The sequence below is a fragment of the Mesoplodon bidens genome (assembly GCF_964165515.1).
Source record: "Mesoplodon bidens genome assembly, chromosome: 3".
Lineage (NCBI taxonomy): Eukaryota > Metazoa > Chordata > Mammalia > Artiodactyla > Ziphiidae > Mesoplodon > Mesoplodon bidens.
In genome coordinates, this window is record NC_138178.1 from 53116327 (window position 1) to 53132502 (window position 16176).

The 16176-nt window shown below is 52.5% G+C and overlaps 2 protein-coding genes across 3 annotated transcripts in view; both read right to left on the reverse strand.

The window, feature by feature from the left end:
- Positions 1-5181: 5181 nt before the first annotated feature.
- Positions 5182-16176, reverse strand: part of CA12 (carbonic anhydrase 12) — a 62794-nt gene continuing 51799 nt past the window's right edge. Inside the window, exons 9-11 of one of the 2 annotated variants that reach the window (XM_081228046.1) lie at positions 7835-7861; positions 6877-6964; positions 5182-6136 (exon numbers count right to left, since the gene is read on the reverse strand). In XM_081228046.1, coding sequence (XP_081084172.1) covers positions 6064-6136; positions 6877-6964; positions 7835-7861 — 188 coding nt within the window. In that variant the 3' untranslated portion in view covers positions 5182-6063. The remainder of the gene's footprint in view (positions 6137-6876; positions 6965-7834; positions 7862-16176) is intronic. The other variant, XM_081228047.1, reaches the window with a different exon arrangement.
- Positions 11435-15987, reverse strand: LOC308613920 (nonsense-mediated mRNA decay factor SMG5-like; the record flags this gene model as incomplete). The annotated part of the gene is given in 6 exon segments (XM_081228045.1): positions 11435-14220; positions 14224-15138; positions 15142-15408; positions 15537-15722; positions 15726-15968; positions 15970-15987. Coding segments are annotated over 6 exon segments (3042 nt in total). The 3' UTR covers positions 11435-12807.

Consider the following 16176-nt stretch of genomic DNA (forward strand, 5'->3'; position numbering starts at 1 on the left):
GCGGCAAACGGGGGCTACTTTTTGTTGTGGTGCGCGGGCTTCTCATTGCAGTGGCTTCTCTTTGTTGCGGAGCACAGGCTCTAGGCATGCGGGCTTCAGTAGTTGTGGCACGCGGGCTCAGTAGTTGTGGCTTGCAGGCTCTAGAGCGCAGGCTCAGTAGTTGTGGCGCATGGGCTTAGTTGCTCCACGGCATGTGGGATCTTTCCAGACCAGGGCTTGAACCCTTGTCCCCTGCATTGGCAGGTAGATTCTTAACCATTGTGCCACCAGGGAAGTCCCACCCCCCCACACACACTGGTGATTGAGCTCAATTCCCAGCCTCTCTCCCCTCCCTGGAGGCTGGGGGTGGGGCTGAAAATTCTAACCCTCTAGTCACATGGTTGGTTCCTCAGCCCCCATCCTCCAAGCTTCATCACCTCTTTAGCATCAGCTGAGGTGTGCCTTAAAAGGGCTTCTTATGAATAACATTTAGGAGCTTTGTGCCAGGAACCAAAGACAAAGACCAAGTACATATTTCGTATTATATCCCAGTATCACAGGAGATTAATCCAGATTTCACCCAGTGGCTAAGAGGGAGTGATGAGCTCCTGACCATGCTTGTTCTCCATGAAAAGGATGTACCATATTCAGGAAAACTTTTCAAATGGTTATGTGTCGAGTGGTTGGGAAGGAGAGAAACTAAGATGCATGAGACCTGTTGTTGGATGTCTAGGTAGCTTGGGAAACTAGTTTCAGCAGATGAACTAACTGGTTACGTTACCTGCCTCACCAGAAGAGTCTTTGCTTCTTTCAGAGAAGCTGGTCAACTCTGTCATCACCAGCACAGAGTTGCTATAGAGGTCTCAGTGTGCCCTTGAACCCGTAGGCCCTGTGTTTATTGTCTTCATAGCAGGTGATTAAAAGTTAATATTTGAAACAAGTGAACTCGAGCAGAAATAATGACTTTGACTTACAGTGTGGAGAGGTCATAGTGGCTATGTGAGTAGAGATCACGCGCCTTCTTGGGCTCTCACCCACAGGACAAGTCCCAGAGAAGTGTGCCAGGCCTGGCAAGGCTTCTCCTTCTTGATGGACCAAGGGGATAAGCTCTGAATGAAAATGCCGGGATGGGGCAGGATGTTATTTGGCTGTGTGGTTCTTCTTCTTCTCCTTCTTCTCTCCCTCCCCCTCCTCCCTTTCTTCTTCTTCTTCTTTTTTTTTTTTTAAGGGCTTCAAATGCTTGGGGTTTTATTTATTTATTTATTTATTTGCTTATTTATTTATTTATTTGTTTATTTTTAGTTGTGTTCGGTCTTCATTTCTGTGCGAGGGCTTTCTCTAGTTGTGGCAAGCGGGGGCCACTCTTCATCGCGATGCGTGGGCCTCTCACTATCGCAGCCTCTCTTGTTGCGAAGCACAGGCTCCAGATGCGCAGGCTCAGTAGTTGTGGCTCACGGGCCCAGTTGCTCTGAGGCATGTGGGATCCTCCCAGACCAGGGCTCGAACCTGTGTGCCCTGCATTAGCAGGCAGACCCCCAACCACTGCGCCACCAGGGAAGCCCTTCTTCTTTATTGAGGTATAATTAATGTAAGATAAATGACACCTATTTAAAGTATAAAATTTCATCCGTTTTGACATATGTAGAGAAACCATCACCACAAGCAAGATAATGTACATATCCATCACCTCAACAATTTTCCATACCCCTTCGTAATCCCTTCAGCCACCACCTCATCCCCAGGCAACCGCTGATCTGCTTTCTGTCACTATAGTTTAGTTGGCATTTTAAAGAATTTTATACAAATGGAATTTTTATGTGTGTGTGTTTGTTTATATTTGTGTGTGTATTTATTCCTTGTCCTCAGTTCAGCTTCAGGAAGAGAGAAAGTTGAGTGCACGTGTCCCTGGGAATTTGGTTCGCTGAATTAGAGGTGAGGGTAACATCCCAGGAGTTAAGCTGACTCCTTTGTCTGCTGGCAGTTAGCAGAACTTGCTCAGACTTTTCCTGAGCAGATGGCAAAGTTTAATGTTATGAAGCAGATTGGAGGCGGGAGGTTGTCGTTGATTTTCCAGAAATTGTTGGCACAAATGCCTTTAGGGCCTTTATCCTGTGGGGGTTTATGATGTTGTGGCATGATTATGATAAGCATATGGCAAATTCTATTACAAGAAGGTGTTTCCGTGGCACCGGAGCTGTGGAGGGCGGACCCTGCACTGCCGCTGGAGATCAGAGCACTGCGGGAGCTGTGTGGCCTTGGCTCAGCCCAGAGCTCCAGCCCGTGTTTCCTTTTCCACTTATAAGATACAGGGGCAGCGCTCCCTCTTTCCCTGGGTTGTTGCATAAAGGCGTGAAGGTGCGTCGAAACAGTCAAGGGTATACAAGCGGGAGGCATTACTGAATCCCTGGTTGACCTGCAGTCATGATGATATGCTGACCTGCAATAATTTTTTTTTTTGGTGAATAATTCCATACCACAGAGCGCGTTGGCCCTTGTGTCTGCCATCATTCTATAGTGAAAGGGCATATGGGTGGGGCAGAGGGACCCTCCCCTGCAGTGTTGTCTCGGCCTCGCACCTTTCCCCTACACCCTGCGGCAGTTGAATCCCAGCCAGAGGGCCACATAGGGCCAGGCGTGCCTGCCCGCCGTGTCCAATGTGGATATGCATGGTGATGCCAAAATGGTACCCACTGCCCAGGAGGCACCTCTGCTGCCCGGCAGGTGGCCTGGGAGGTCTCATTTCCTCCTGTAAGTGGGTCTCGAGCTTCTCCCCACATCTCGAAGGAAGGTGACTCCTTCTAACGTGAGGGACAGGGCACAGCTAACAAGTCAAGAGACTCGGGTTTCAGGCGTTCGCCCCCTTCAGGATGGCAGGTTTCAGTAGAGAATGTGTTCGCACCGCATTGTCCGGCGCGGGAATGTTCAGACTCCGAGGAGATTAGGAGGGGGTGTTGGGGGCACAGGGGGCAGGTAGCACCTTGGACCTGGCCAGGGTCCTGCAGCGAGGTCCCCGGAAGTTAACCAGGCACCCTCATGCCCGCAGCGGGAGCTCCTGCAAAGGCAAGGACACCCTAGGCCGGGTCGCTGCTGAGCACCTGGACCCCAGCGCGTGGCTGAAGGGTGTGGCCAGGGCAGGGAGGGCTGGGGACCCCCGGAAGGGGCGAGGGGAAGGGGAGCCATGCCTAAGGGCTGCTGGCCTGCTTCCCTTGGGCCTGATTTTCCGTATGCCCTCTTTTCTCCCATCCTCCATATCCCCCCTCTCTGGATTCCCCCATCTCTGTATCCTGTCCCCCATCCTCACCTTCCAGAGCTTTCTTCCAGGGTTTATTTTGTGTGAAAGTCATCTAGGTTTAACCCTTCCAAAGGATATGTCAAAGGAGGTTAGGGTTCCATATCTGCACAGTGGCTATACTGGCCACTGGCCACGCGTGGCTGCTGAGTACTTTGAATGTGGCTACTGAAACTGAGAAACTCCATTTATTTTATTTTATTTTATTTTAATAAATTTAAAAGCTGATAATTCAGTTATTTGGAAAACTTTGTGTTTGGAGCAACTTGGGTACGTGAATATGCTTTTTCAAAGCATAGATTTTATGAAATCTAAATATAGATCAAACATTTTCAATGAAAATTTAGAGAGTTGAGTGAAGGGGAAAAGAATTTAAGGTGGAACCTAAAATGGGATTAATAGACAATGCAGCAAAGTCCTAGAATGTTTATTAAGGAAATAAGTATAGGTTTTTACCATTTGACACTAACGAAACAGAGCGAAGAGACTGAAGACCTGCCCTTCGTGAGAGGCAAAGAAGCCAGGGCCTTCCCTGTGTCCCTGCCCCAGCCGGGGCCTCGTCTTTGTTACCTTCACCTGCCATGCGCCCAGCACAGCACCTGGCCCCTGCCAGGGGTCAGTGGGAAGCAGAGAAGCTTCAGCAGTGCTTTCCTGTAGAGGCAGCCAGTGTCAGGGAATGAGTGAGAACCTGAGGAAAGCTTTCCCAGCTGCAGGGCTGGGTCCTCAGGAGTCCCACACGGAGTAGCAAGGAGGGTGACAGTGTTGATCCTTGGAGCCCTCTCCCTGGCTTTGTTTCATCTGAGCCAAGAGGGCCGAGAGCCCAGGCTGTGCTGAGGAGGGAGAGGGCAGGAAAACTCACTGTTTTCACCTCCCCCATAACTCTCCCTTTTTATGAACAGCCATTGTGCCAGGTACGATGCTCTCTCTGTGCTCTCACAAAATCTGTCCCTAAAAGCTGTAGAGAGCTCTTTGAAAGACAGCCTCACAGCTCTGGAGTGGTTTTTGTTGGTTTCTGATTGGCAACTTTGGGACGAGGCCAAGAAAGCATCGTCTGATTCCCACTGCTCAGTCCTGAGGGCTGTCGCTGCTGTCATTTGATCAGCATCAGGCTGGTGTGCTAATGGCAAGGCCGGATGCCACCCCTGGCTCCAGGGCGGTCAGAGGTCTCATGCACGTGCACGCACGCACGCACGCACGCACGCACGCGCGCACACACACACACACACACGTCTCCATCTGTAACTCCGCCTAGCAAACAAGCTACAAAGACAATAGAGCTTGCCACCACTAGAAAAAGTTAAGACAGTAGAGAAGAGAGAAGACTTCGCAGAGTCAAGGGAGGAGGAGAGGGAAAAAGACGATCTAAAGAAACCTATGCTTCAGGAGGACATCTCATGCTGTCAAAATGAGAGTGGGAATCAGAAGGTTCTCTGTGAACTGCAAGATGTCAGCCAGGAGAGGTTGGTGGTGGGGGCCTCCTTCTCAGTCATGGAACTAACTGGTCTCTGCTGGGCTTACATCGGTGGGTGGAGAATAAAGGAGTTACGTCATCCCAGAAACTGTCTTTGTCACTTGGAGGGAAGACCATGAAGGATCTTTGTAACATTCCATTATTTCTGGTCCCTGAATACCATGATGCCAGCCCCTGCACGGATAACTTCCTGCTTTCATAGTTTGAAAATATACTTTAACTCAGCCATGGCTCGATATCTTCTTCCAAGTCAGAGAAGTTGGTAGGTCCCAATTCCAGGTTGACAGTAGGGACACAGACCGCAAAGGTGGTAGAGATAAAATTTGGGCAGGAGAGACAAAGCCCTTCAACCATTTTGCTTCTGCTTCCTTTAGACACAAAAGCAGCTTAGGTCACCTCAGAGTTCACGTCTCCTCGAGGAGAGAGAAGGCAACAACACATCTCCAAGGAATAGCCAAATTATTTATAAAATCTGTAAAGTATGAAACATAACGACACCCCTGACAGGAGGTTGGGTCAGGCTTAATATTCCATCCTCACACTTAGGGCTTGACAAGCAACTTCTGACTCCAGTTCTCATTCCAAAGTGAGACTTTTCCAGATCTTACGTGTCTTCTCTCTCTCTGAGGTCCATTCAGTGCGTCTGATTCAATTGTAAAGCAATTATACTCCAATAAAGAAGTTAAACAGACATGCAAAGAAACAAACAAACAAACAAAGGGCAGGACTTGGAAAATGCCTCTACTATATTACAAAGAATATCTCTTATTTTCTTTTTGTCTCAGACACCTTGACCCTTCGTGTTACCCCCGTCCCCCCAGCTGTAAGGTCAGACTAAAGGTTTTGTCATAGCAGAAGGAAAGCAGACAACAAACCCTTCCCTGAGGAAGGAAACTGAATTTCAAGAGCAGAGCCTAAGTCTGAGTGCAGAGAGAGTCCGTGTTCTGGTCTGAAAGCATGGATAAGAAGCAGAATTCCCAGGACACTTGAAACCACATTCAAGTGAAGCCCTGGATGAGAGTGTTTTCTAACCATTAAGAGCCCGCAGCGGGCGACATGGTTTGTGCTCCCCGAATCTGGACCACTTCATGGTCTCACACTCAGGAAGCAGACAGCTCAGACTTCCTACCTCCTAGGCAAGCTCTCCCCATCCATGCTCCCACTGGGGGTGGCATGGCATCAGATGGTGGGGTCCCCCAAGGGTCTGGGGTGCTTGTGGGTGGAACGCCAGAGAACCCTCAGGTATTTCAAGTGTCCAGGGAGCCACAGCAGGTTGTGTCCAAAGCCAGGTCCTTCCTTGGACACGCCTGGGCATGCCAGGGCCTCAGGCATGGGCCTCAGTCTCCTGCTTGATGGCCGGTTTGTAGATGACTCCTTTGTTGGCAACTTTTTTGCTGCTGGAACAGCAAGGACACATGAGTATTGTCAGTCAAAGTGGAAAGAGAGGCAAGAGCAGCCCAACTCAGCTATGGAATGAGGCAAGTCAGATTCCTCCCTTGGAGACCTTTCTCCAATTCTGTTGGTCTTGGGAGGAAACGCCCCCCAATAAAGCATTAACCAAAAGGGAACCTGTTCATATTTCAACTATTCTCTTTTAACGCTTGACGATACTAGACCTGCATTTTGACGAAGGTCTCATTACCACCCTGCTTCAAATCTCTGATTCCTACAGGGTTTCTGACAACCTCTTTTTTTCATACCAGGAAAAATAAATTAGTTTTTAGAAAAAACTAAACGTGACAATAAAAACACAAGCAAAGGGCATCAATGTGAATAAGAAGTCAAAAAATTTCCCTCAGTTTTCTTCTGGGTTTAGGGAAGAAAAACCGGATGTCAAGATCTTAGAAAGAAGACAGCCTTGGTGCTTGTGTGTAGGTAAATGGGACCTCCCTTCCAAATCAAGAGGCTTGTCCAAGGTCTTAGCAGTGGCAGCAAAGCTGGCAGACACACCTCCAACTCTGAGTGCAATGACTCTTGAACCACCAGCATCCAGTGTCTCACTGGATAAGTGGTGTTTGGGAAATGGCACTCCTAGGATAAGTGTTGGTACAGGTGACAGGGCTCTTCGTTCTGCAGGCTGCCTTCCCGAACAGATCAATCCTCATGGACACAAAGCCGCCCACTCCCATCAACTCACCTCCTCTTCCTTCTGAAAAGCCAAATGGATACTACCAGGACAATACAGATGCCCAGAACGCCAGCCAGGGCCACAGAAAGGGCGATGCCTGTTGAGGGGTAGAGTGCACACTCATTACAATCCTCCCTTCCCCTTCATCTCATCCCCATAGCACATGTGTGCGCAGTCAAGTGACAGCTGCAGAATCATCCACAGAAAGGTGTAATTTCCCCACCTCTGTTCTTAGGTTCTGGTCTTTGGCCTAGCAGGATTGGCTGGAGTACTCACAGGGGGCCATTTGCAAACTGTAGCGATTCTCCAGCAGGGGTTCTCAAACTTGCACCAGCATCATCTGAAGAGCTTGTGTCTAATGTAGACTTTTTTTGAGCCCAACCCTCAGAGACTCTGATTCAATCTAGCGTTAGGCCCAGGAATCTGCATTTTAACCAAACACCTCTAGCTGATGCTGATGTATGTGGTCCATGAACCACACTTTGAGAAACCCTGGGCTACAGAATAAGAACTTATTCCATTTTTGCTTGCTGGATTTAAGGCCCCTTGAGATGCCTCTTTATCAGCTTTGGCCCCAAGTTCCATTACACAGTCCTAAGCAGTCCGAAACAACCAGGGCCCATTGCCAAGGTCCCTAGCTGGTCACCCAACCTCCATACTGGGCTTAGGCCTAGTTTTTAGGCAATGGCTTCCCATCCTGGCAAACAGAAGGTCTTGGATAGGCTTTTTGAATGTACACATGCTATAAAGGGATTAGGTTGTTCATTAGGGGAGCATTTGATTCTCAGCTCATCTTTGAATCAGAGAGTGACTTGAGGGAAAGACACACAGTGAGGGTGGGGGTCAGGAGTCAGAGTGATAGCACAGAGAAGCAGAGAGGATGGGCTTGAAGAATCACAGGCCCAGATCACACCGAGAATCACAGTGATCACCCAGCTGCAGCATGCACGGCCGGTTGGCCACATACCCAGACTCAGTCCTGTGTAGGTAGGGTCTGGCACTTCAAAGGGGAGAGGAAAAGACAGGAAATTAACCAAGTCAAACCCTGGCAGATTTGACCAGTGTGTTGAGCAAAGCTCTACCTTTTGTTTGGGTGGAGGTACAGGGCTGATGCAGCCCTTCTGGGGATGTTCACTTGGCTCAGGTGCCCCATGGGGTAGAGGGAATTGCGCACCCAGGGAATTCACGCCGTAGTCCCTCCCTCTGGTGCTCCTTTAATCATAGCAGTCTCTTTGCGTGGCTAAGACTTCAGTTTTTGATACAATATGGCCAACTTGGAAGGTGAGGAAGGGTAAGAATCAGAGTCTACCTTGGTGAGCTGTCATCTGCTTCTCTGGCACCTACCGCTCTTCCTCAGCAAGGAAGCTGGCTGGGGCCAGCAGAGTTTGGTTGGAACCTGTCACCAGCCTTCTACACCCATCCCTATCCAGTACTGTTGTCATGGTTTTGTTCTGTTTTTGCTTTGGCCCCGGTGGACAAACTGGAGAAACCCCTCCACCATACCAGCCTCTCTTCCCTGCTACATGGAAACAGAGGAGTGTGGCTTCTTCAGCAAGTTATTGTTGGAGATGAATGGGGTGAGTTAGTGGGGTCCTCAGTGGGGCTGAAATAGTGCCCAGTGATCTAAGGTGAAATCCCATGGTCAGCCTGCTAGGAACCTCTCTGGGGAGGGCCCTGAGTGAGCCTGTCCTCCCGAGTAACACAGAGGAGCCCAGTCACAAAGCCCCCAGGTCACCCCAGCTGCTTCCAGGTTCTCAGAACTACTCCTCATTCTTCCAGTCAGATTCTCCATCTAAAGAAAGTCTCTGCTTACACACACCCGCCTGTCTGGTGCTTTTCTGATCTCAGTAGAAACTTCTAGCTTGTGGTGCGGGGGAGGGGATGGGGGGGTCGTTCCAGTTCACACTGGAAGCCAGAGTTGTGCAGATGGTGGCCACCCAGCCAGACACTCAGGAGACCCTGTGCCCATAGAGCCCACCATGGTGACGGAGACCCTGGGAGAGCCCTGATCAAATGTGAGATGCAGGCAGAGGGCCAAGGACCACCTCCCTTTGGGGCACTTGATACCCTGGGGAACCAGACCTGAGACTGCAGGGTGAGGTTTTGCTCAGCCCCTTCTCCTGCCATCCGGCCCCAGTCTGGCTGATTCCCTGGGGCCATCAGCCCCGAGTTCTTTCCCTACTGTCTTCCTTCACAGTCTAATATTGAGCCAGTAGCCTCCGTGGTCCACAGCTGGGCCCTAGTTGTCCCTGGTCTGGCTTCCCGGGTGGCCCCAGACTGTTGAAAGGATAAGCAGGGCAGGTATGGATAGGAGCCATCCACAAAGGGCAGGGTGGCCTGTTCTCTTGGCTGTTGCCGGCCACCACTGGCAGCCCACAGCCTCCCAGGTGGCAGAGAGCGTGGCTCCCCTCATCCGATTCCCTGCCCTGAACACAGGGACCAGTCTGTGGCTTGGGGAGATTCTCAGGACGTGAGTCTCCCCCTGGGGAAAGCATCAAGTGTTTGTACAGCACATGTTCTGTTCCCTGCATGGCCTGTGGCCTCTGCACACTATAATTTGTTTTGTTTTGTTTCTTAAGGTACCTAGAGGTAACCAAGGCCTCTAGGATCTTAAAAACAACAACCACTGAAGAAAAACCCGACTAGTCGTGATTTCTTTTCCAAGCCTTTTTGATGAAATACACTTTTTTGTTGTTGTTCCTAAAGCTCCAGATGCTTGTGGTACTAAACTAGTTCTCGCCACATAAGACTGTTACTGGTAAGCCTAACCACTTGACTAAGCTGTCCAAACTGGACGGTTTCTAAAGTCGCTTTCACAGTCACCTCAAACATCCTGAGAGCCACACAGGCCCCCAGACAACTGACAGCCCTGCTCTGGGGCTGGAGGAGGTGCCCTCAGGCCATGGGCTTAGGGAGCAGAGTGAAGGCTTGGAAGCAAGGCCCCAGGCATGAGACTTTTCTCATGCGCACGTGGAGCAGCTGGGTGGCCGATCTGGAGGGAGAGTCTGGCTTTCCTGTGTCACTGAGCAGTGTCCTTGGCTGTATTAGGCCCTATAAACAACAGCCTAATTTAAGGCTCTAATGTGGGTTCCTTGCTCCCGAATGATGACTTCTTAGGGCCTAAGTTGCCTCTCCTTGGAAACAATGAAACAAGACCAAGCATGTATGAAGACAAGGAAGTCCCCAGAGACTGGGACAGATGCTTTACAGCCCAGTGTTTGATGCAACAAAAAACAAAGCAGCTTGACTGAGCAAGCGAAGAGCATAAGCCCCTTGGGAAGAGGAATGGCAGCGAGGGTGGCGCCTCGTGGGACTTCTACCCGCCAGGAAGCCCAGGGCAGGAAGATGAGGTTGGGATGCAGGTGAGACGGCACCAAGCACCAAGGAGAAGAGCTCCTCTGCCGAGCTGGGTAAAGCGCAGGGCTTGGGCCCCACTGGAGGCAGATGCCAGAGCATCTGCTAACTAAAGGGAGAGGGCAGGTCACAAAAGGCATCAGGAGACCTGTTGGGGCGACGAGAGAACTAGTGCCCAGAGAGAGAAGCCGAAGCCTGCATTCCCGCAGCGCCTCTGGGCTGTTGCAGAGAACAGGCATCAAAGATGGTGCAGGGAGGGGCAAAGATTCACTTGCAGATTAAACACAGAAATGGTTTCTGAATGGCAAATGAGACAGGGAGTTCCCACTGAAGCACAGTGGGCCAGACAGGAGAAACGAGACAGGCTGGTTGACAGAGACGGCCCATGAGAGGCACGGGGTGAGAACGCAACAAAGGGGCCCCTGAGCTGGCAGGTACGAGGGCACGTGCCACACAGACGCGGGAGAGCTGCCTGCTCTCCATACAAGGCTCCGGTGCAAGTCAGGGTCAACAGAAGGAGGGCAGTACGACGCACAGAAGGAAATCACACAGGTAGAGAACAACTCCAGTACCGCATGCCTCACCCGGGAAGGTACAGACCTGCGAGAAGATCAGCAAGCTGCTCGCCACAGGGCACTGCTACCTGTCTGGCTGGCTCAGGTGCTGCGTCTTCCACGGGCGTCTTGCTGGACCCGAGGGATGCTGGTTAACTGCGTCTGAGGTCTTCTGAAGCCTCAGGTGCACACACAGAAAAGTCCAGTGGGAGGAGCAAGCACCTCATTTACACAGCTTGCAGTTCCTGAAACAAGTCTAGCATTTTCTAGGTCGATTTGCAGTTCTGTTTATTCAAACAGAGTTTTGAATAAAAGGAATACAATCCTTTTCCTTTCAGTGTATTATTTTAAAGTATGGACTGTTTTAGTAGGTGACATGTTCCACAGTGATTAGATACGTATACATATAGGTGTTTGTCTTTAGCAGCCTCCAGTCTTATAAAAGTGGCAGGGAGAGTTTTGGTTTAGCAGGGATTTGAGAGTTTAAATATATAAAATCCAGTTTCAGATGGTAAAACTCTTGTTATTATGCTTAATACAAGTCATAGACTCAAGTAACTGAAATGCTGGTCCTCTCTTTGGATGATGCTTTGGTAAGAAAAGCAAGGAAGATGCCCTCCGTAACCACAGAGCATAACTATCTTTTTTTTTGCGGGGGGGGGCTCCTGGGGGTCTTTATTAAGTGATGCTTTAGTCTCAGTCTCTGCCAGGGACTGGAAGTGGGGGTGATCCCACTCCCCCCAGGTTGTCCCAGACTTGCTGTCTTAGAGGAAGGAGGCAGGAAGCCTGTTCTCCTCCGAGAACAGTCTGGGAAGCTAGGCTATCGCTGGGGTGGGGAACAGCAGAGCTGAGATCCCCGACCCTCCACCCCCAGCCCGAGCTGTATGTGCAGCCCGAGGGGGAGGGGCCGAGGCAATCCTGGCCAAAGCCTCCCACACTCAGCCCCACTCTTGCTGCTCCACTCACTGCCCTGAGCTATTCATGATCTCTGCTCTCACATTCACCTCAACACTCCAGAAGCTAGCCCCATGCTCAGCTCCTCCAGGCCTTTAGTCCTGGGGAAGGATAAAAGTAGGGAAGCCCATCAGGGCAGAGGGTCCCTGGCCAGGCAGCTTCAAGGGGCCTCTCCTTTCTGCTGTCCATCCGAACACAGGCCCCTCCCTAGATAGTAAGGGGGGTCGTGGCCTCAAACTTCACCCCCCTCTCCTCTTACTGGCATCCCACTCTGTCCCAGCACAGCAGCCCAGAGCACAAAGCGCAGTGACCATGGGGCTGGTGGGCACAGAAGCCCTCATTGGCATATAGGCCAGACTGCCTGCAGCCGTCGTGGGCCTGCTCCCTGCCCTGGAAGCTAGACGAAGGGAGACAGAAAACAGAAGTGGGGCAATGGGTGTGCAGCCCCTGCAGCAGGCGGAGGGGATCTAACCCCTGCCCTGCTATTGGTGCAGGCAGCTCCAGGCCCCTCTTCCTTAAGAGTCCCCAAGGCTCCAGAGCTGCGCAGCCCCTGCAGAGGGAGATGAGAGGGGGATGGGTGATCCTCGAGGACAGGAAGGGTCTGCAGAGAAACACCCAGACACCTGGTGTTACCCAACTCTACCCCCAGGCCCAGAGGCCCCAAACTCCTGGCACCAACCACCCTGCGTCTTGGGTGAGGAAGAAGGGCCCCTTCTGCTGTCCCTTCCCCTCAGAGGTCCAGGAACCACTCCACTCCAACGAAACGCAGACACCCGTGCCTGCCACCTGCCCCTGGGGAAAGCAGGGGGGCTGAGACAGGAAGGCTGGCTAGGGGCCCACAGGCCTCTCCTGCTCCAAGCACTTTCCTTCCTTTCCTGACGTCGTCTTGGCAACAGGGGGACCCCGCCCTCCCAGCTGCCTCCTGGGCCCTCCCCGCAGCCTGTGTGCAACTGGGCTTCCTTCCTATGTGCGTGCGTGAGTCTGTGTGTGGTGGGGTGACTACAGGTGGTGGTCCTGGCTGCCAGGGAGGGCAGGAGAGATCTGGAGTCAGCCCCGCTGCAGGGCCTGGGGGTCGGTCTCAACCAATCTCCTTCCGCTGCTTGTAGAAGTCCAGAACATTCTTGATGTCCACACTGGCATGTGCAGCGGCCTGCAAGGCTGCCTGCATAGGGCCTGAGAGTATGCTGGGGTTGTCCAGTGGAAGGCCTGTGATGATGGTCACCATGCCGCTCGGGTCCTCCTCACCTGCCCCCTGGGCCCGAGTCAGCTGTTTGCAGCTGTCCAGGATCTTGTAGAGCGTCCAGGCATCTGCATCCTGCCTCTTCAGCTTATGCCGCTCAGAGCTCTTCCCCACCTCTTTCTGGCAGCGAATGTACCTGTTCCCTTTTTTAAACTCTGCCTCCAGGTATCGGATCCCATCCCGGGCCCCGGGGTGTTCCTTCTTCAGCAAATCCAGGCCATCGATCACTGTCCTTGGGATGATGACAATGAAGCGGCCACTGGTGGCCAGCTGGCGGATGACAGGGAGGTGGTGGCAAAGGGCTTGGGTGTCGGGGACGAGGTAGGGAGACATTGCTGACTGGGCCTTGGGCTGCTGCAGGCTCCCTTCCAGCTGAGAAACCTCGAGCTGAAGTCGTAGCTGGGCCATGTCTCTCATTAGCCTGTTCCGCCGAGCTTCCTCCTGTGCCATGCGGAACTGGGCCTGGGCCTGCTGCAGCAGGCTCTCCTGCTCAGACTGGGCGATGCTGACGAAGATGCCGACCTCTGGGTTGAACTGCAGGATGCTGCCTTGCAGGCGGGCAACGAAGTGGCCAAAGCTGCGGATGCAGCAGATGCGCACGACCATCTCCTCTGAGGTGCTGAGCAAGAGCCGATCCGTGTCAAAGTTAAAGCGTCTGTGGGCAGCCTGGAGGGGAGGCAGGTTGTGAAGTGCCATGTCCTCTGGGAGCAGCAAGCTAGACGGGAGGTCAAGCAGTTCACAACCTTCAAGAAGATCCTGGACCTCAGGACACAGGACCAGGCCAGACTCTTGGAGTTCGCCAGCAGCTGGCAACAGATTAAGCAACACAGACAGGCGGTTCCACAGACTTTGAGAGCTCTGCGCATACACAGTGATGAGGTCGGGGTTAGTCCGTAGCCAGTCCAGAAAGACTTTCACAGCAGGAAGCAGGCCTTCGGCCATAAGGACTTGCAGCTTCTCCTGGATGCTGCGCTCATTCCGACAGGAGCGCCCACTAGACTCACTTCCCTCCGACTCAGAGCCCTCTTCAGAGGCTGGCTCTGAGGGCTTGTCCACATCCCCATTGACACAGGGCCTGCGGCTGGCCAAGGTGGGAGCTTCGGTGGTGGGCTGGAGGAGCAGGTTGCTAAAGGTGGGGGCCAGTCGGAAGCAGCGTTTAGTCTGGAACATCTGGGTGGACATGGCTTGTAGATTGCTGGCAATGCTGGCCTCACTGGGGCCCAGTGGGCCGTTGAGGGATTCAGGAGCTTCTCACCTGGCCCGAGGTGGCTCCAGGGCTGGGGACCGTGTCCCTTCCTCGTCCTCCATGTCTTCCAGGTCTGATCGGGACTCTTGGCTGTTCATTTCTGAATCTGTCTCGGCATCAAAGGCCGTTCCCCCACCTTCAAGGCTCTTGTCGGAGCCACTGTCTGAGCCCTCACTGGCCTGGGTTGAGTCATGGCTCGAGTCTGAGTCAAAGCCTTCACTCAGGTCACTGTCATCACCAGCTTTGGGTGGGTGGCGCCGGCGGCGGAGGCAGGAGAGGCGGGAGAACTTCCGGCTCTTTCTGACCTCGCCATCTTGAGATGCTGCAAGAGGAGGCTCAGGACCCGGCTCCTCCGCCTTCTCCAAGGGTTCCTTGGACTCTGGTTCATCTGTGCCATCACTCTGGAATGCGGGGACGGGATTCTCGCCCTCTTCCAGCTCAGCTTGCAGCCATATGTTGACACGATTGACAAGGTGGGAGAAGAGGGCCAGGGTGAAGGCAATGGCTGCACTGTACTGCTTGGATCCTGCTCTCTTCAAGCTGTGCACACCCATAAGGCAGATGATGACCATTTGAAAGATGAGATGGTCCGGGAGGAAAGCATATCCACTCTCATACTCCTCCTCATCCTCACCGGCCAGGCTGAGGTTGGGTGAGGAGGGCAGGTAGAAGAGACAGAGGTTGAAGTCCTCCAGGACTGACTGGCAAAGTGATGTCAGCTCTGAGTCCACAGAGCTGCTTTTGGGCTGCAGGAGGCTTTGCAGATACATAAAGTTCACCAGCAACCTCTTAATGTCTTTACATCGCTTCTTGCTGGGAGAGAGCTTCCGAGTCTCGCACTTCTTCAGCTGGTGGTACATTTTGCCTGCCTTGTCATACAGCTGCTTGAGGTTCCCATAGGCCCCCTCAGAGGGCACTTCTGACTAGATGCAGCGCAGGTAGCAATACATGGCTTCCACATTATAGTACTTGCTGCCGGCAAGGGTGCCCAGCTGGTTGAAGGGCATTCCAACCTGGGGAGCCACTGACAGGGCTTGGTAGTAAAATCTCTCAGCTAGCAGCTCAGTGTCTACGCCAGCTAATTCATTCTGAGATCGTGGCAAATCCCCCAGGTACACTAGACATCGGTGGCATGCCATCTGTGCCCAGTGCATCTCCTTCCCTGAGGCAGACACTGGTTTCTTGCATCCTGAGGACTGGTGGTGGCCAGAGCCAAATACGCATGGGCTTTCTCTTCTCCCTTCACCCAGGCAGCCTTGTAAGTTCAGAGAGCTTCAGCTACTTGGCAGGCAGTTTTCCCATGTGCCAGGTACTGTTCTACGAGGGGGTCAGTGACATGGGTCCAGTCGATGCCGCACTGCCGTTCTAGCTGGTAGTGGGACTGGATATAAAGAAGGAGATGCTGGTAGAAGCCAATACCAGCAACCAGGTGTGTCCTGTAAGCACATTCCAAGGTGCTCCGGCTGTGGATATGCTTTTTGTTAGTCTTGATAAGCTGGATAACTTCCTAGTATATCTTTCTCCACAGCAGCTCCTCAGCCTCCCTCCCATAGTCCACCGGGTGCAGGAACATAAGCTTGACGCAGAGCTCACGCAGCTTGTTCCTCAGGCTAATGTTCTCTGGTTTGAACACTTCTTGATAAGCGGTTTTGTTGCAAAGGATGAGGTCAAGTCGATGCACAGCCTCCACCACAGCCCGGTAAAGCCACTTAGTTTGGAGGACCTTTGCTTTGGGCTCGCTGCTCTCCCCTGTGCGGGGGGCCTTGGCTCATGGTGCCCGGGCCCGGGGGCGGATCCCGGTCATAGACCCCCGCCACCTACCGCTACCGCCACCACTACCGTCTCTGGCTGTAGCCGCAGCCGCCACCGCCGCCGGCCCTGCTTGGCCGCCATAGCTGCGAGGCGGCTCGAGCATAACTATCTTAAGAGGACATATTTTACTGGAGTTTTTCTTAACACTG